General features: G+C 40.2%; 1 protein-coding gene across 2 annotated transcripts in view; it reads right to left on the bottom strand.

Annotated features, from left to right (window-relative positions):
- The window catches only part of DNAH8 (dynein axonemal heavy chain 8), a 311,786-nt gene that overhangs the window by 91,150 nt on the left and 207,472 nt on the right, over positions 1 to 13,164 (bottom strand). For both annotated transcript variants that reach the window (XM_043907360.1, XM_043907362.1), the window contains 4 exons: positions 12,962 to 13,133; positions 10,846 to 11,001; positions 5,030 to 5,185; positions 3,182 to 3,364 (listed from right to left, as the gene is read on the bottom strand). In XM_043907360.1, coding sequence (XP_043763295.1) covers positions 3,182 to 3,364; positions 5,030 to 5,185; positions 10,846 to 11,001; positions 12,962 to 13,133 — 667 coding nt within the window. The remainder of the gene's footprint in view (positions 1 to 3,181; positions 3,365 to 5,029; positions 5,186 to 10,845; positions 11,002 to 12,961; positions 13,134 to 13,164) is intronic.

Raw genomic sequence — 13,164 nt, 5'->3', positions numbered from 1 at the left:
ATGTAATATGACTACAATACTCATACTAAATATAGAGTAAATTAAATTGTCTCAAAAGCATTCTTCACAGCATTCTTTTTTGATCTCACACAGAATCACACTGTACTTAGAACTGCATTTAAAATGTGTTTTTAAACTACTTATTTGAGAAAGTTTCTCAAAAAACTTTCAGAAATTCTTCCTAAATCAACTTGTCAATGAAAACCCACAGCATGGCATTCATCTGTACATCTACTATGGCTTGCATCATAACTTATGTGTAGGCTATATCCCTCTAACTAGATTCTGAGCATCTAGAGGGCAGGAACGTGTCCCCCTAAATTCATTTTTTTAAAAAGATGTATTTGCTTATTTTTGGTTGCCCTGGGTTTTTGTTGCGGTGGGTGGGCTTTCTCTAGTTGTGGAAAGCAGGGCTACTCCTTGTTGCGTGTGCGGGCTTCTCATTCGGGCAGCTTCTCTCGTTGTAGAGCATGGGCTCCAGGGCACACACGCTTCAGGTGCGGCTCCAGGCCCCAGAGTGCTGGGTCACTAGTTGCAGCACACGGGCTTTTGTGGTACATGGGCTTAGCTGTCACTTGGCATGTGGGAATCTTCCCAGAACCGTAGTCGAACCCATGCCCTCTGCATTGGCAGGTGGATTCTTAACCACTAGACCACAAGGGATACTCCCTCCTACCCATTCATTTTTCAAAATGCAGCAAAGAGTCAGACACGACTAAGCAACTGAGCACAGTTGCTAGCAGAGATAGGCCTAATACCTTGTCCTCTAACTCCAATGCTAGTGTATACTGCCACTGTACTAGTGGTTTGGGGGTGTTTGATGGGCTAGTGGTAAGATCGTGGCTGCACAGTCAGTGAAGTGTTAGTCACTCAGCTGTGTCTGACTCTTTGTGACCCCATGGACTGTAGCCCACCAGGCTCCTCACCCATGGGATTTTTCAGACAAGAATACTGGAGTGGGTTGCCATTCCCTTCGCTGGGGGATCTTCCCAACCCAGGGATCAAACCCAGGTCTCCCATATTGCAGGTGGATTCTTTATCATCTGAGCCACAAGGGAAGCCCAAGGGGAATAAATAATGAATAGTCTGCATTAAAACAGTCACCCCCTGGGTGGCAGTATAGGAATATGTGGACAAGATGAAATCTTGTTAGCATCCTTTTCAGTGTGATATGGAAAAATAGGCATTGTGGTACAGTGGACACTTGTGAGTTTACAGCATGACCTGTAAGTACAGCTTATCTACGAGGCTTGGCAGGGTGGAAAGTCCATGTGCTCTTATGGGTTAAGACCTTATTTCCCCTGGTCTCCATTTGTTCATCTGTAAAGATGGGGGTATAAGAGCAGGATTGTTAGGAAGGTTAAACATCACAGTCATGAGAGTTCATGGACCAGTCTTGTAACCTTTCTGAAAGTTTGAAAATTTTTTTTCAAAGTATAATTTTAAGAATCTTTTTTTTGCATAGGAAAAAAAAAAAAACCCTCTGAACATCGCAGACTAAGTGTTTTTTCCAGCAAGGTTGGTATAAGTACCTAAGCACCTCTCTTGAAGAGGAAGCTCAAGCCTAGAGGAGTGGGTGTAGGGTGCTCTGGGGATGAGGAGTGTACCCTAGACAGCAGAATGGCCTGTCTTAAGAAGTTAGCAAAGCTTGCATTGGGGATCTAAACCAATGAGGCAACATCTCAGAACAGACCAACAGCACCAGGTAGACCAAGAAGGAAGGACTGATTTTCAATAGTTGAGACCATGTGGCCTTTTTGTTTGTTTGTTTGTTTTCACTTATTTATATTAGTTGGAAGCTAATTACTTTATAATATTGTAGTGGTTTTCCCCATACATTGATATGAATCAGCCTGGCCTTAAGAGGTGATAGAGGCAGTGAACTGAGGGGCCTATGCTCTCTGCCAGACTCTAGAAGTGAGAGAGTTCCGTTTCTGGATTGCATAAACCCTGAGCTGTTTTTTTGGAAACTAAGATCACACAGCTAATGAGAGTGGAAGCTGGGACTGGCCCCTTTCACCCCACTGCACTGGCTGTCTTTCAAGGGCCTGCCCCAAGTCAGCCATTTCTTATTAACCAGGTGGGATTCTACTTCTCATTTTACTGAGCCCTCTATTTTTTTGGTGTCAGTATCTTTCCCTTTTTGAGTCTTTCCTTTGTATCTGTTGCCATCTGTTCACGTCTCTTCTTTTACTCCTTTTCCACCCTTCTTTTTCTCACCCTCCCATTACTATTTCTAACCTGGCCTTCTCCTTGAATCCTTCATACTAAAATTAGTTGTGCTATGCTATGTGCTAACTGTCTTTCAATCGTGTCCAATTCCTTGCAACCCCACGGGCCATAGCCCACCAGGCTCCTCTGTCCATGGGATTCTCCAGACAAGAATACTGGAGCGGGTTGCCATTTCCTCATCCTGGGGATCTTCCCGATCCAGGGATCAAACCCACGTCTCTTATGTCTCCTGCATTGGCAGGCACCTAGGAAGCCCTTAAAATTAGTTATATTTAAGCAAAATATATAAAATTATATTTCATTTATAACATTTAAGGTTTTCTGAGCTTTATCTTAAAACTTAGTTTATCAGGCCCTTAAAATTTTCCAGCTTTAAATTGCTCTTTGTTTTATTAGAACTGTCAATTATACTTAATTTCTCTGCTTCAGTATAAATTTTATTGAATTAAAATAAAAGTAAGGCTCCCTACATCATTAGATTATTAGAGTGTGGTAGTATCAATTATAGCCAAGTATATCAATTACTATTGCAGTGTAGTAGTTAAAACTACTAATAATATTCATCCAGAGCAATTTCTTTTTCTTCAGGATCATCATTTCATCGAATTTTTCAGGTGAAACTCAAGATTATTCATCTATAGGGCTGTAGATATGAAAGTCAATATACCCAAAGCCTTAAAGTCAGAAGTAGAGAGTGGTGTGTGTGTGCACATGTACTTTCAGGGATCAGAAAAGAGGTGAATTGCATGATTCCTCAACAAGACTTGAGACTACAAAACAAATATTTATGCTAACAAAGGTAAATATGATTTGCTTCATTTTTTCCTTTCCATATATTCAACAATTTCCTAATACATGAAAACATTATTATAATTTATTATAAGTAGAAGTTCTTTTTTTTTCATTAATTTATTATAGGTAGAAGTTCTTTACCTTGAGAAATTATTACCTGTTTCTCTGTTAGAATTACCCTCCTTAGTAACTGGTTCTCAAGTCCTTTCATGGTAACAGTAAAATCAATGACTGACGTCTTAGCATTGATCTCAGGGGTAAAGGCAGGGTTTGGTAACTTCGTCGTAATATAAAGTTTAAATGTATCCATGACATCACATTCCTTATCGCCAACTTTCACCTACATCAATTCAAATATTAAATTACACACAGCTTAAAGGGCAGACAAGGAATTTGGGTTCAATTTAGGAGGGAATTTACCAAAGGTCAATGCAGTGAAACTTGAATGAATTACAAAAACCAGTTGTAAAATTTTAATCACTGAACTTATATGATAAATCATATTCTCTTAGAATAATTTAAACTTGTGGTTTAAATTCTCTTCCTGCCTGAAGATGATTTTAGCCATGACGCCAAGAAAATTAAATGAAAAATTTATCCAAAACAAATGCTGAATAAAGCAGTGGTCCCCAACCTTTTTTGGTACCAGGGCCTGGTTTCGTGGAGGACAGTTTCTCCATGTACTGGGGCGGGGGGTGGTTTCAGAATGCACGTTACATTTATTGTGCACTTTATTTCCATTATTATCACATTGGCTCCTCCTCAGATCATCAGGCATTAGATCCCAGAGGTTGGAGGCCCCTAGAATAAAGGAAAACTCAGACTTGTCTAAGATTTGACTGCTTTTCTCCACCAGAGGAAATTTCCTACTACAGAAATTTGTTGTGTTTATAAGAAGTGCTATTTCTTTTTGCATTTCACAGTCATATCTGAAGTACATTTGACAAGAGAAAGGATTAATTAAAATTTTTGAGGAAAAAAATGCCAATTTTTTTCCTCAGAAAGATAAACATATCTTAAACATAACATATCTTATAAACATAACTTATCTTAAACATAACAATTTTCAGTGTATCAAAAACAACTGGGCTTGCTATCTAAAATTCAGGTGGAAATTCTAAAATTTTAAATGACTTAAATTTTTAATTAATATTAATCTTGCATGTGAGTGAAAACCACACCACTAAGGCACTAATTCTCAGGCATCACAGCCTTCACATTGCAGGTAAGAATCTGGGTCTTTTAAAAGCCCTTTCAGGAATGGACGTATTAAAACCTCCTTTGGCATATTAAATATGGCATAGGAAAGAATTCACACTATGAAGAACATTCCTCTAAATAAATCTTTTTATTTAACAAGAAAATTGGCATTCTTATTCACTGATATTCATGAAATTAAATTATTCAGAGCAAAAAATTCTCGATCAGATATGCCGTCAATTCAGTAAAACTGAAGAAAACTAACAGTAAAGAATGAAACCAATTAAAAAAGAAACACTTGTACTGAAAACAATTCATGTTATCACCAGTCATCAGAAACCATATTCTACTGCTTCCACCAAAGTTTGTGAGTTTGAATTGAAAGTTAATAGAGAAATAAAATCAATGTCCCTAGACTTCATTAAAAATGCCATTTTATTCAGTGAGGAAACACAGGTTTTACTGTACAGAAGTATACATGGTTTGGAAACCACCTTTCTCAGAGCTGCTAAAATATACACATTTTGTGTGTAACAATAATAATAATAATCACCAGACGCCTTTCCTTCATATCTTGTTTAGTTTCAGATAAATGGCTATTGTTAGCAAGATACTGTTCTCCCCGCTGTATATATATACACATATATGTTACATATATATATATATATATTTTAAGGAAAACACTAAATATGAGTTTGGAAATAATTCTTTCAGCATACTACCACCTGAAGAAAACTGCCTTCGCTGCTGTGCTCAAAAAGATAAGTAGATGTCACCATTGCTCTTTTCTTTTTTCAAAGCTCACCTTGAAAGTGGTGCCTGATTTAATAAAATTCTTTTCTAATACATTATCCAAGGCTGGATCCAGCTCTTCACGGATGTCCTCAATAAGAAGGGGTCGGCCCAAGGAAAGACTGTCCTCCAGGTGTGTGCGGAAATATTTATGGTTCAGAGAGGTTACCTAAAAATAAAGAGTTCATTGCTGCAGAAGTGTTACAAAGAATGTGCCTGTTCCTGAGAAGAAACCAGAGATATTTGGGCAAGAGACTAAGAATTCTAAGGACTGTACAGGAAGCCTTAATTATAAAAGTAACAAACAGAACATAATTTTCAAAACTTGGGGGTCATGACTTTGTGGAAGCCCTGGGTGTGTAATGGGGGTCTCTCTGATTGAAAGAGAGGCAAATGTCATTCCTTAGTTGGAAGTCAGAGCTCTGCTCTGGCAGGTGGAAGAGAGGTAATCAAGGATTAACCCTTTAAACTTACATAGCTACAATCATTCAAAGAAAGCAAACTAACTTGCATCTTTGTGATACTCACTTATCTTCTCAGGACAACTATGAGATGAATAAGTGATTTTTTAAAAAGCATAGGGATGTCAGAGATGACATACTGAATCAACCTAAGGTTCATCCATATATTCTGTCTCTAACAGTAGCATAACATAAGAATATGGTATTTTGCATAAAATCAACCTAAAAGACTATACTTTTAAAAAATATTCTTACATTAAAATAAATTAGGATTCTGAATGTCTGGTGGGGTTCTCCATTTTTAGATCAACGTTCATTATTAGTTAAAACACACCAACTGGGCTAGTTGATTTTTGCCTTAGTCAACTGACTTGGAACTCTTTACTTCTCCAGTGATCTCTCCCTCTGCCTAAGTGTGAGGATTCCCAAAGGTTCAGTCCTCAACTCTCCACCTATCTTATCCTCTATTCTCTGAATTCAACTATTGCCTTTATGCTACTGAGAGTGCTGATCTTAAGATACAGGAGAGGACTTCCCTGGTGGTCCAGTGGTTAAGACATTGGACTTCCACAGCAGGGGCATGGATTCTATCCATGCACTAAGAACTAAGAATTTAGACAGACAGTAATGACAACCCTATATGCAAGACAGCAAAAGAGACACAGATGGAAAGAACAGACTTTTGGACTCTGTGGGAGAAGGCGAGGGTGGGACGATATGAAAGAATAGCATTGAAACATGTATATTACCATATGTAAAATATATGACCAGTGCAGGTTCAATGCTTGAAGTAGGGCATCAAAGCTGGTGCTCTGGGACAACCCAGATGGCTGGAGTTGGGAGGAAGGTAGGAGGGGGTTTCAGGATGGTGGGACACATGTACACCCATGGCTGATTCATGTCAGTGTATGGCAAAAACCACCACAACATTGTAAAGTAATCAGTTTCCAATTAAAATAAATTTTAAAAAAAAGATCCTTCATGTCACAAGCAGCCAAATAAACAGAAGAAAAAAATTAAAACTAAAAAAAATGAAAAAGATCCACTGAGACATCAGGTGATTAGGAGGGTGAAATTTAAAAATATTATCTCTCATTTGCAATGAAAAAAGGCGTGGAATTGAAAAATAAGTCTATCTTTGTCCTGTTTTGATCAAAACAGAAATAACTAAAAACAGAAAATCTTGCACACGATAGAACTTTTTCCCCTAGATGGATAGCTTTATTTATATAAATGATGTGCTGTGCAAGACCTTATTATGAGTTGATAAGGTAAATGAATCCAAACAAAGAGCTTTAACTAGCTTATCTAAATAAGATGAAATAAGGTCCCAAGAAGACTGAATGTAATTGTCCTGCTCTAGTCCCCAAGAAGCAAACTCTGTTTTTGTGATGTCTTTCCCAAGTGTGATGGTTAATTTTATGTGTCAACTTGACTGGGCTAAGGAATGCCCAGATAGCTGGCACGCATTATTTCAAGGTGTGTTTGTGAGGTTGTTTCTGGAAGAGATTAGCATTTGAGTCGACAATCTGAATAAAGATTATGGCCCATGTAGGTGGGCATTGTCCAATCCATTAAGAACCTGAACAGAACAGAAAGCTGGAGGAAGCGCCAATTTGTTCTCTGCATAGGTTAGGACATCCATCTTCTCCTGCCCTTGGACATCAGCTCCTGACCCTGGGGACTTCAGACTGGGACTGGGACTGACCCCACTGGCTCCCACGGTTCTCAGGCCTTCAGAGTTTGGACTGGAATGACACCACCAGCTTTCCTGGGGCTCCAGCCTATAGACAGCAGATCAGGGACTTCTCAGCCTCCATAATTCCATGAGCCACCCCTTCATAATAAGTCTCTATGTATCTGTACCTGGATATCCTTTCGGTTCTGTTTCTCTGAAAAACCCTGACTAATATACCAATTAAAGAAATAATTTCAAATTGTTGATTTATTAAATCACCTTTTAACCACCTTTAATATTTTTGTAAACTTGAAGTAATATCTTGGAGTCATAGTTTCAGGTTGGAGTCACTTGATTTTTCTCATGGAGGAATACTGTGTGGCGGCCACCATGAAAGTCTGCATCACCCACACAGACACTCTGGAACTAGGTCTTTACTCAGTGAATTCTTCACAGGGGAATTAAGCAAATACATTCTTTATTCAGAAGTCAGAGCTATAGGTGCTGGAGATGGCTTTGAAGATGACCTTGGCAAAGCTGCCAAGGTGAAATGCAGCCCTGGACATGCCAAATATGTTTTGTTTTTCATTTATAAAGTGTTCCATTTTTCATTTTGCCTTCCTTACCGAGCACAGAAATGATGGTTTTGTTTCATTTTCTTTTCATTTATGTGTGTTTGTGCATGGGCTTATCCACATACTCAGAAAAATACTATGCTGTCTGAGTAAAAAACATGCAGTTCAATTTACATACATCCCAGCAGTTGATGGTTTTTAAAATAAGAAGTATCTCTGATATATTTCTCTTACTTCCTCAGGAAGCTTCTTGGGATGAGGCTGCATCAGGAAGGACATGGCTGAAGACTATCAATGAATTAAATGGAGAAATAAAGCCACGATCAGAAAAAATAAGACTAAGATGAGCAGGGAGATCGACAGCCAGGGGAGGCAAGAGGAGTGAGGACCAGAGCAAGGAACAAGTTACAGCTGAGCTGGGTCCAGGGCGCTGAGTTCAGGAGGAGGAACACCCTGGTACCTGCCACGCATGCACTTCTGTGTATACAGCTCCTCAGAAGCTACATTCCCATCAACCCCACTTTCCTTAACTCTTCCCCTCCACTTATACTCTCTTATCTTTGCCAGGATTTTTCTGAGTTTTCTATGTCAACACAGGTTGGAGTCTTAATAAGGTGAGAGAATCTTGGGGGTGCTCCAGAGCAATAGGCAATGTCCCCGTGCCTGCAAAGTCTTAATCTCAGAAGGAAATCTTTCACTATTTCACCACTAAATGTGGTGTTTCTTGTAGGCTTTTTGTAAATACTCTATCTGATTAAGGAAGGGTCCTCTTAATCTTGGGCTTCCCTGGGGGCTCAGATGGTAAAGAATCTGCCTGCAACGCAGGAGACCCAGGTTTGATCTGGGAGATCCCTGGAGAAGGAAATGGCTACCTACTCCAGTATTCTGGCGTGGAGAATTCCATGAATAGAGGAGCCTGGCGGGCTCCTGTCCATGGGGTCACAAAAAGTTGGACATAACTGAGTTACTAACTCTTTCTCCTAATCTCAGTTTGCTAGAAGTTTTGATTTTACCAACTACTCTTTCCGCATTTATCAAGATGACCACATGATTTTTTTCTGGGTTGGTTTTTTTTTTTTTCCTGTAATTATTACACACTTTAATTCACTTAATTCAATAAATGCACAAAATATAAAGATGGCATAAAACCATAAATCTAACAAGAAGTTTATAGAGTTGTTGTTGTTCAGTTGCCCAGTCATATCCAACTCAATGACCCCATGGACTGCAGCACACCAGGCCTCCCTGTCCATCACTATCTCTGGGAGTTTGCCCAAGTTTATAGTATAAGTGAAAGTCACTCAGTCATGTCCGACTCTTTGCAACCCCATGGACTGCAGTCCATGGAATTCTCCAGGTCAGAATACTGGAGGGGGTAGTTGTTCCCTTCTCCAGGGGATCTTCTTAACCCAGGGATCAAACCCAGGTCTCCTGCATTGCAGGTGAATTCTTTACCAGCTAAGCCACCAGGGAAACCCAAGAATACTGGAGTAGGTAGCTTATCCCTTCTCCAGCGGATCTTTCTGACCCAGGAATCAAACTGGGGTCTCCTGCATTGCAGGTGGATTATTTACCAGTTGAGCTACCAAGGAAGCCCAGTTTATAATATAGTAGAGATAAAAGACAAATATGCAAAGAACAGTAATTTAAAGCATACTTCTAGTCCACAACAGAAACACAAGGTGTGTGAGGCATCAGGACAGGCTATATGAAGCTGTGGATTCAGGCAAGTCTGGTGAAAGGTAGTATTGGATGTGGACTCTGAATAATGCTCAAGACTTTCATCTTGGATATAAGTAAAGTGGACAGTTGGGTGGAGGAAACATTCTGGTTAGTATAATAGACATACTACAAGCAAAACTTTGGGTCCATAAGGCTTGGAACTCGGAACAACGTCAAGGAAACAGAGAATAGTTCATATTGTAATACTGAATTGAAATATCAATGTCACAGGATCCTCAAAGGAGCCAGGAATGTTGAAATCCTGCCCATGTCTACCTCTGCCTTAAGATTAACACCTTGGTAGACACTAATTCCAGTGCTGAACTCCAGAGTATGAGCAAGTACCTGACTTAGGCTGGAGCAAGTGACTTTAAACAGGAATCACAAGTCCTGTGCTTGTCATTTTCCTGTAAGCACAATCTCAGGGCCCAGAATAAAAGCCTCATTCAATATGAGCAAAAGCAATACAGCCAGGGAAATGGACAGAGAGAAAGAAAGTGAGATCAAGAAAGATCACAAAAGAGAGAAAATAATCAGGGCCAAGACTTCCCTGGTGGTCCACTGGCCAAGACTCCCTGCTCCCAAAGCATGGGGCTGGGGTTCGATTCCTGTTCAGGGAATTAGATCTCACATGATGCAACCAAGAGTTCACATCAGTTCAGTTCAGTTCACTCGCTCAGTTGTGTCTGACTCTCTGCGACCCCATGAATCGCAGCACGCCAGGCCTCCCTGTCCATCACCAACTCCCAGAGTCCACCCAAACCCATGTCCATCGAGTCGATGATGCCATCCAACCATCTCATCCTCTGTTGTCCCCTTCTCTTCCTGTCCTCAATCTTTCCCTGCATCAGGGTCTTTTCCAATGAGTCAGCTCTTCGCATTAGGTGGCCAAAGTATTGGAGTTTCAGCTTCAGCATCAATCCTGCCAATGAACACCCAGGACTGATCTCCTTCAGGATGGACTGGTTGGACCTCCTTGCAGTCCAAGGGACTCTCAAGAGTCTTCTACAACACCACAGTTCAAAAGCATCAATTCTTTGGTGCTCAGCTTTCTTTATAGTCCAACTCTCACATCCACACATGACCACTGGAAAAACCATAGCCTTGACTAGACGGACCTTTGTTGGCAAAGTAATGTCTCTGCTTTTTACTGCAACTAAAAAGACCTCTCGTGTCACAACTAATACCCAGGGCAGTTAAATAAATAAATAAATATTTTTAAAAAGCAAATAGTCAGAGCCTTTGCCCCGAATCACTGTCACAAAACTCAAAGGTGTGAATTAGCAAACAACTATCATAGAGATGACAATTTAATGACTGAAAGATTTAACTGAAACTGTGGGAAAACGTCATGATTTCAAGATTACTTTCCCACCCACCAAATGGTACATACCTGCAAGTCATTTTCTTTTTCCTTTGATTTAATCCACGTTTTGCCTTGAGTCTGTGGGTCTATGAGGAGTGGGTATCTGGTGGCCTTTGTCACAATGATGCCATTCTGAATTGAGAGGTCATCTCCTGGTAAGCCCTGGAGCCCCCACTCTCCAATCTGCATAACAGGAAATGGATGTGGCCACGCAAAGGAAAACAAGAAAGCTTTTGTTAGTAATTAACAATGCCCTTGGACTGCAAGGAGATCCAACCAGTCCATTCTAAAGGAGATCAGTCCTGGGTGTTCATTGGAAGGACTGATGCTGAAGCTGAAACTCCAGTACTTTGGCCACCTGATTAGAAGAACTGACTCATTGGAAAAGACCCTGATGCTGGGAGGGATTGGGGGCAGGAGGAGAAGGGGACGACAGGATGAGATTGTTGGATGGCATAACCAACTCAATGGACATGAGTTTGAGTAAACTCTGGGAGTTGGTGATGGAGAGGGAGGCCTGGCGTGCTGTGACTCATGGGGTCACAAAGAGTCGGACACAACTAAGCAACTGAACTGAACTGAACTGAAAAATGCCACAAAAAATTTAAAATTTGGACTTTATTTTTCAGATTAGGACTATGCAACATTCATGTAAAAAAACTCACACTTACAAATGTGAACCAAATAACACTAAGTTAAACAAATTTGTCATCTAATAAATCCTTTTCCTAGTAACCGGAGACTGGGTCGGACCTAGATGGCCTGGAGTTAGCAGAGACAATGAATATTCTGAGAAGTCAAGAGTAGGCAAGCCCTAAGGGTTCAGCCTCTGAAATTTCCCCTTCCTGCTCTCTGGTTCTGCTTACATGGGGTAAGGGGCACTGCACAGCTGGAGGCAGAGAAGTTAGGGGACAAGAAATATTACATTGGCAGGAACTCATCAATGACTTTTCTAAATATTCCTTTCAAAATCAAGAAGGCTCTGTGCTCAGTCACTCTGTCATGTCCAATTCTTTGTGACCCCATGAACTGTAGCCTGCCAGGCTCCTCTGTCCATGGAATTTTCCATGCAAAAATACTGGAGTTGGTTGCCACTTCCTACTCCAGGGGATATTCCCGATCCAGGGACAGAACCTGCAACTTCTGCATTGACAGGTGGACTCTTTACCACTGTGCCACCTGGGAAGCCTGACTCCACATGGTCAATAAAATCACCCAAGATGCAGAGAAGCCCCCACCTTCGTTAAATTATCTTAGGTCCTCCGAAGGCCATAATCAGTGTGTTTCCAATACATTATCTAGTCCCTGTAGGGACCAGCTGAACACTGTTTGGATTGGAAAAGATAACTTTTTGACTTTTAAATAGAGATAACTTGAAATTAATAGCTTGGCTTCCCTAAGGAAACTACAACTGGGGAGCATATTTACAAATCAAAAATCAGCTCGTGAATACAAATTGCTTGGAAAGCATTTAATACTGCAAGAGGTCTGTAAGATAGACTGAAAATTGACAATGGCATCAAATTGCTAGCGAGAGAGGTTAGTCTAGCAGCACATGCTATCACTCAGTGATGCCAGAATGTGCTATTGTATTACACTGTTAAACATTAAAAAAGATAATAATCAAAAGAAAGTTAATAATACCAATACTTACAGCCTAGCCAATGTCTACATCTTCCCAGAATGTTTGTAAGAGAATGAGATCAATAAGAGTGGTGAAAATAATGGAGGGTTATAAGAAGAGCTCAATATTAGCAAGCCTGTAGCTCAAAAATTATCTTATCACTCAAAGCAGTGCAATTGAAGACATGGGTTTGAAACCTGGGTTGGGAAGATCCTCTGGAGAAGGAAATGGCAACCCCCTCCAGTATTCCTGCCTGGAGAATCCCATGGACAAAGGAACCTGATGGGCCACAGTCCATGGAGTCACAAAGAGTTGGACCTGACTGAGAGACCAATTTGAAAGCAAGATTTCTTAAAATGCAAAAGAACTTTTGTACCACAAAGAAAAAAATTTTTGTCATGCTTCAGTATTTTGAAAATGATCTTTCCAATTAAATGCAAAAAGAGTAAGTCAGGCATACCTTGATTTCTTGTGAATAAAATGAAATTCAACTAATGATATAAGGAAAGTAACACTTACTGTTGGAGGATCCACCAACATTGAAATAAGATTCAGGTTTTCAGTGAAAGGAATCTTCCGTGCTTTCAACTCCATCTCCCATTGCTCTTTCAGTAAATAGTTCCTAAATATCTGATTGAAAGGACCAAGGTAGGACAGGAATCCAGTGCATAGCAGAATATCACCTACAAGCCTGTTAAGAAACAATAAAGTGAATCACCAAC

This window comes from Cervus elaphus, chromosome 7 (assembly GCF_910594005.1).
Source record: "Cervus elaphus chromosome 7, mCerEla1.1, whole genome shotgun sequence".
Classification (NCBI taxonomy): Eukaryota; Metazoa; Chordata; class Mammalia; order Artiodactyla; family Cervidae; genus Cervus; species Cervus elaphus.
This window is presented reverse-complemented; position numbering and strand designations above follow the sequence as displayed.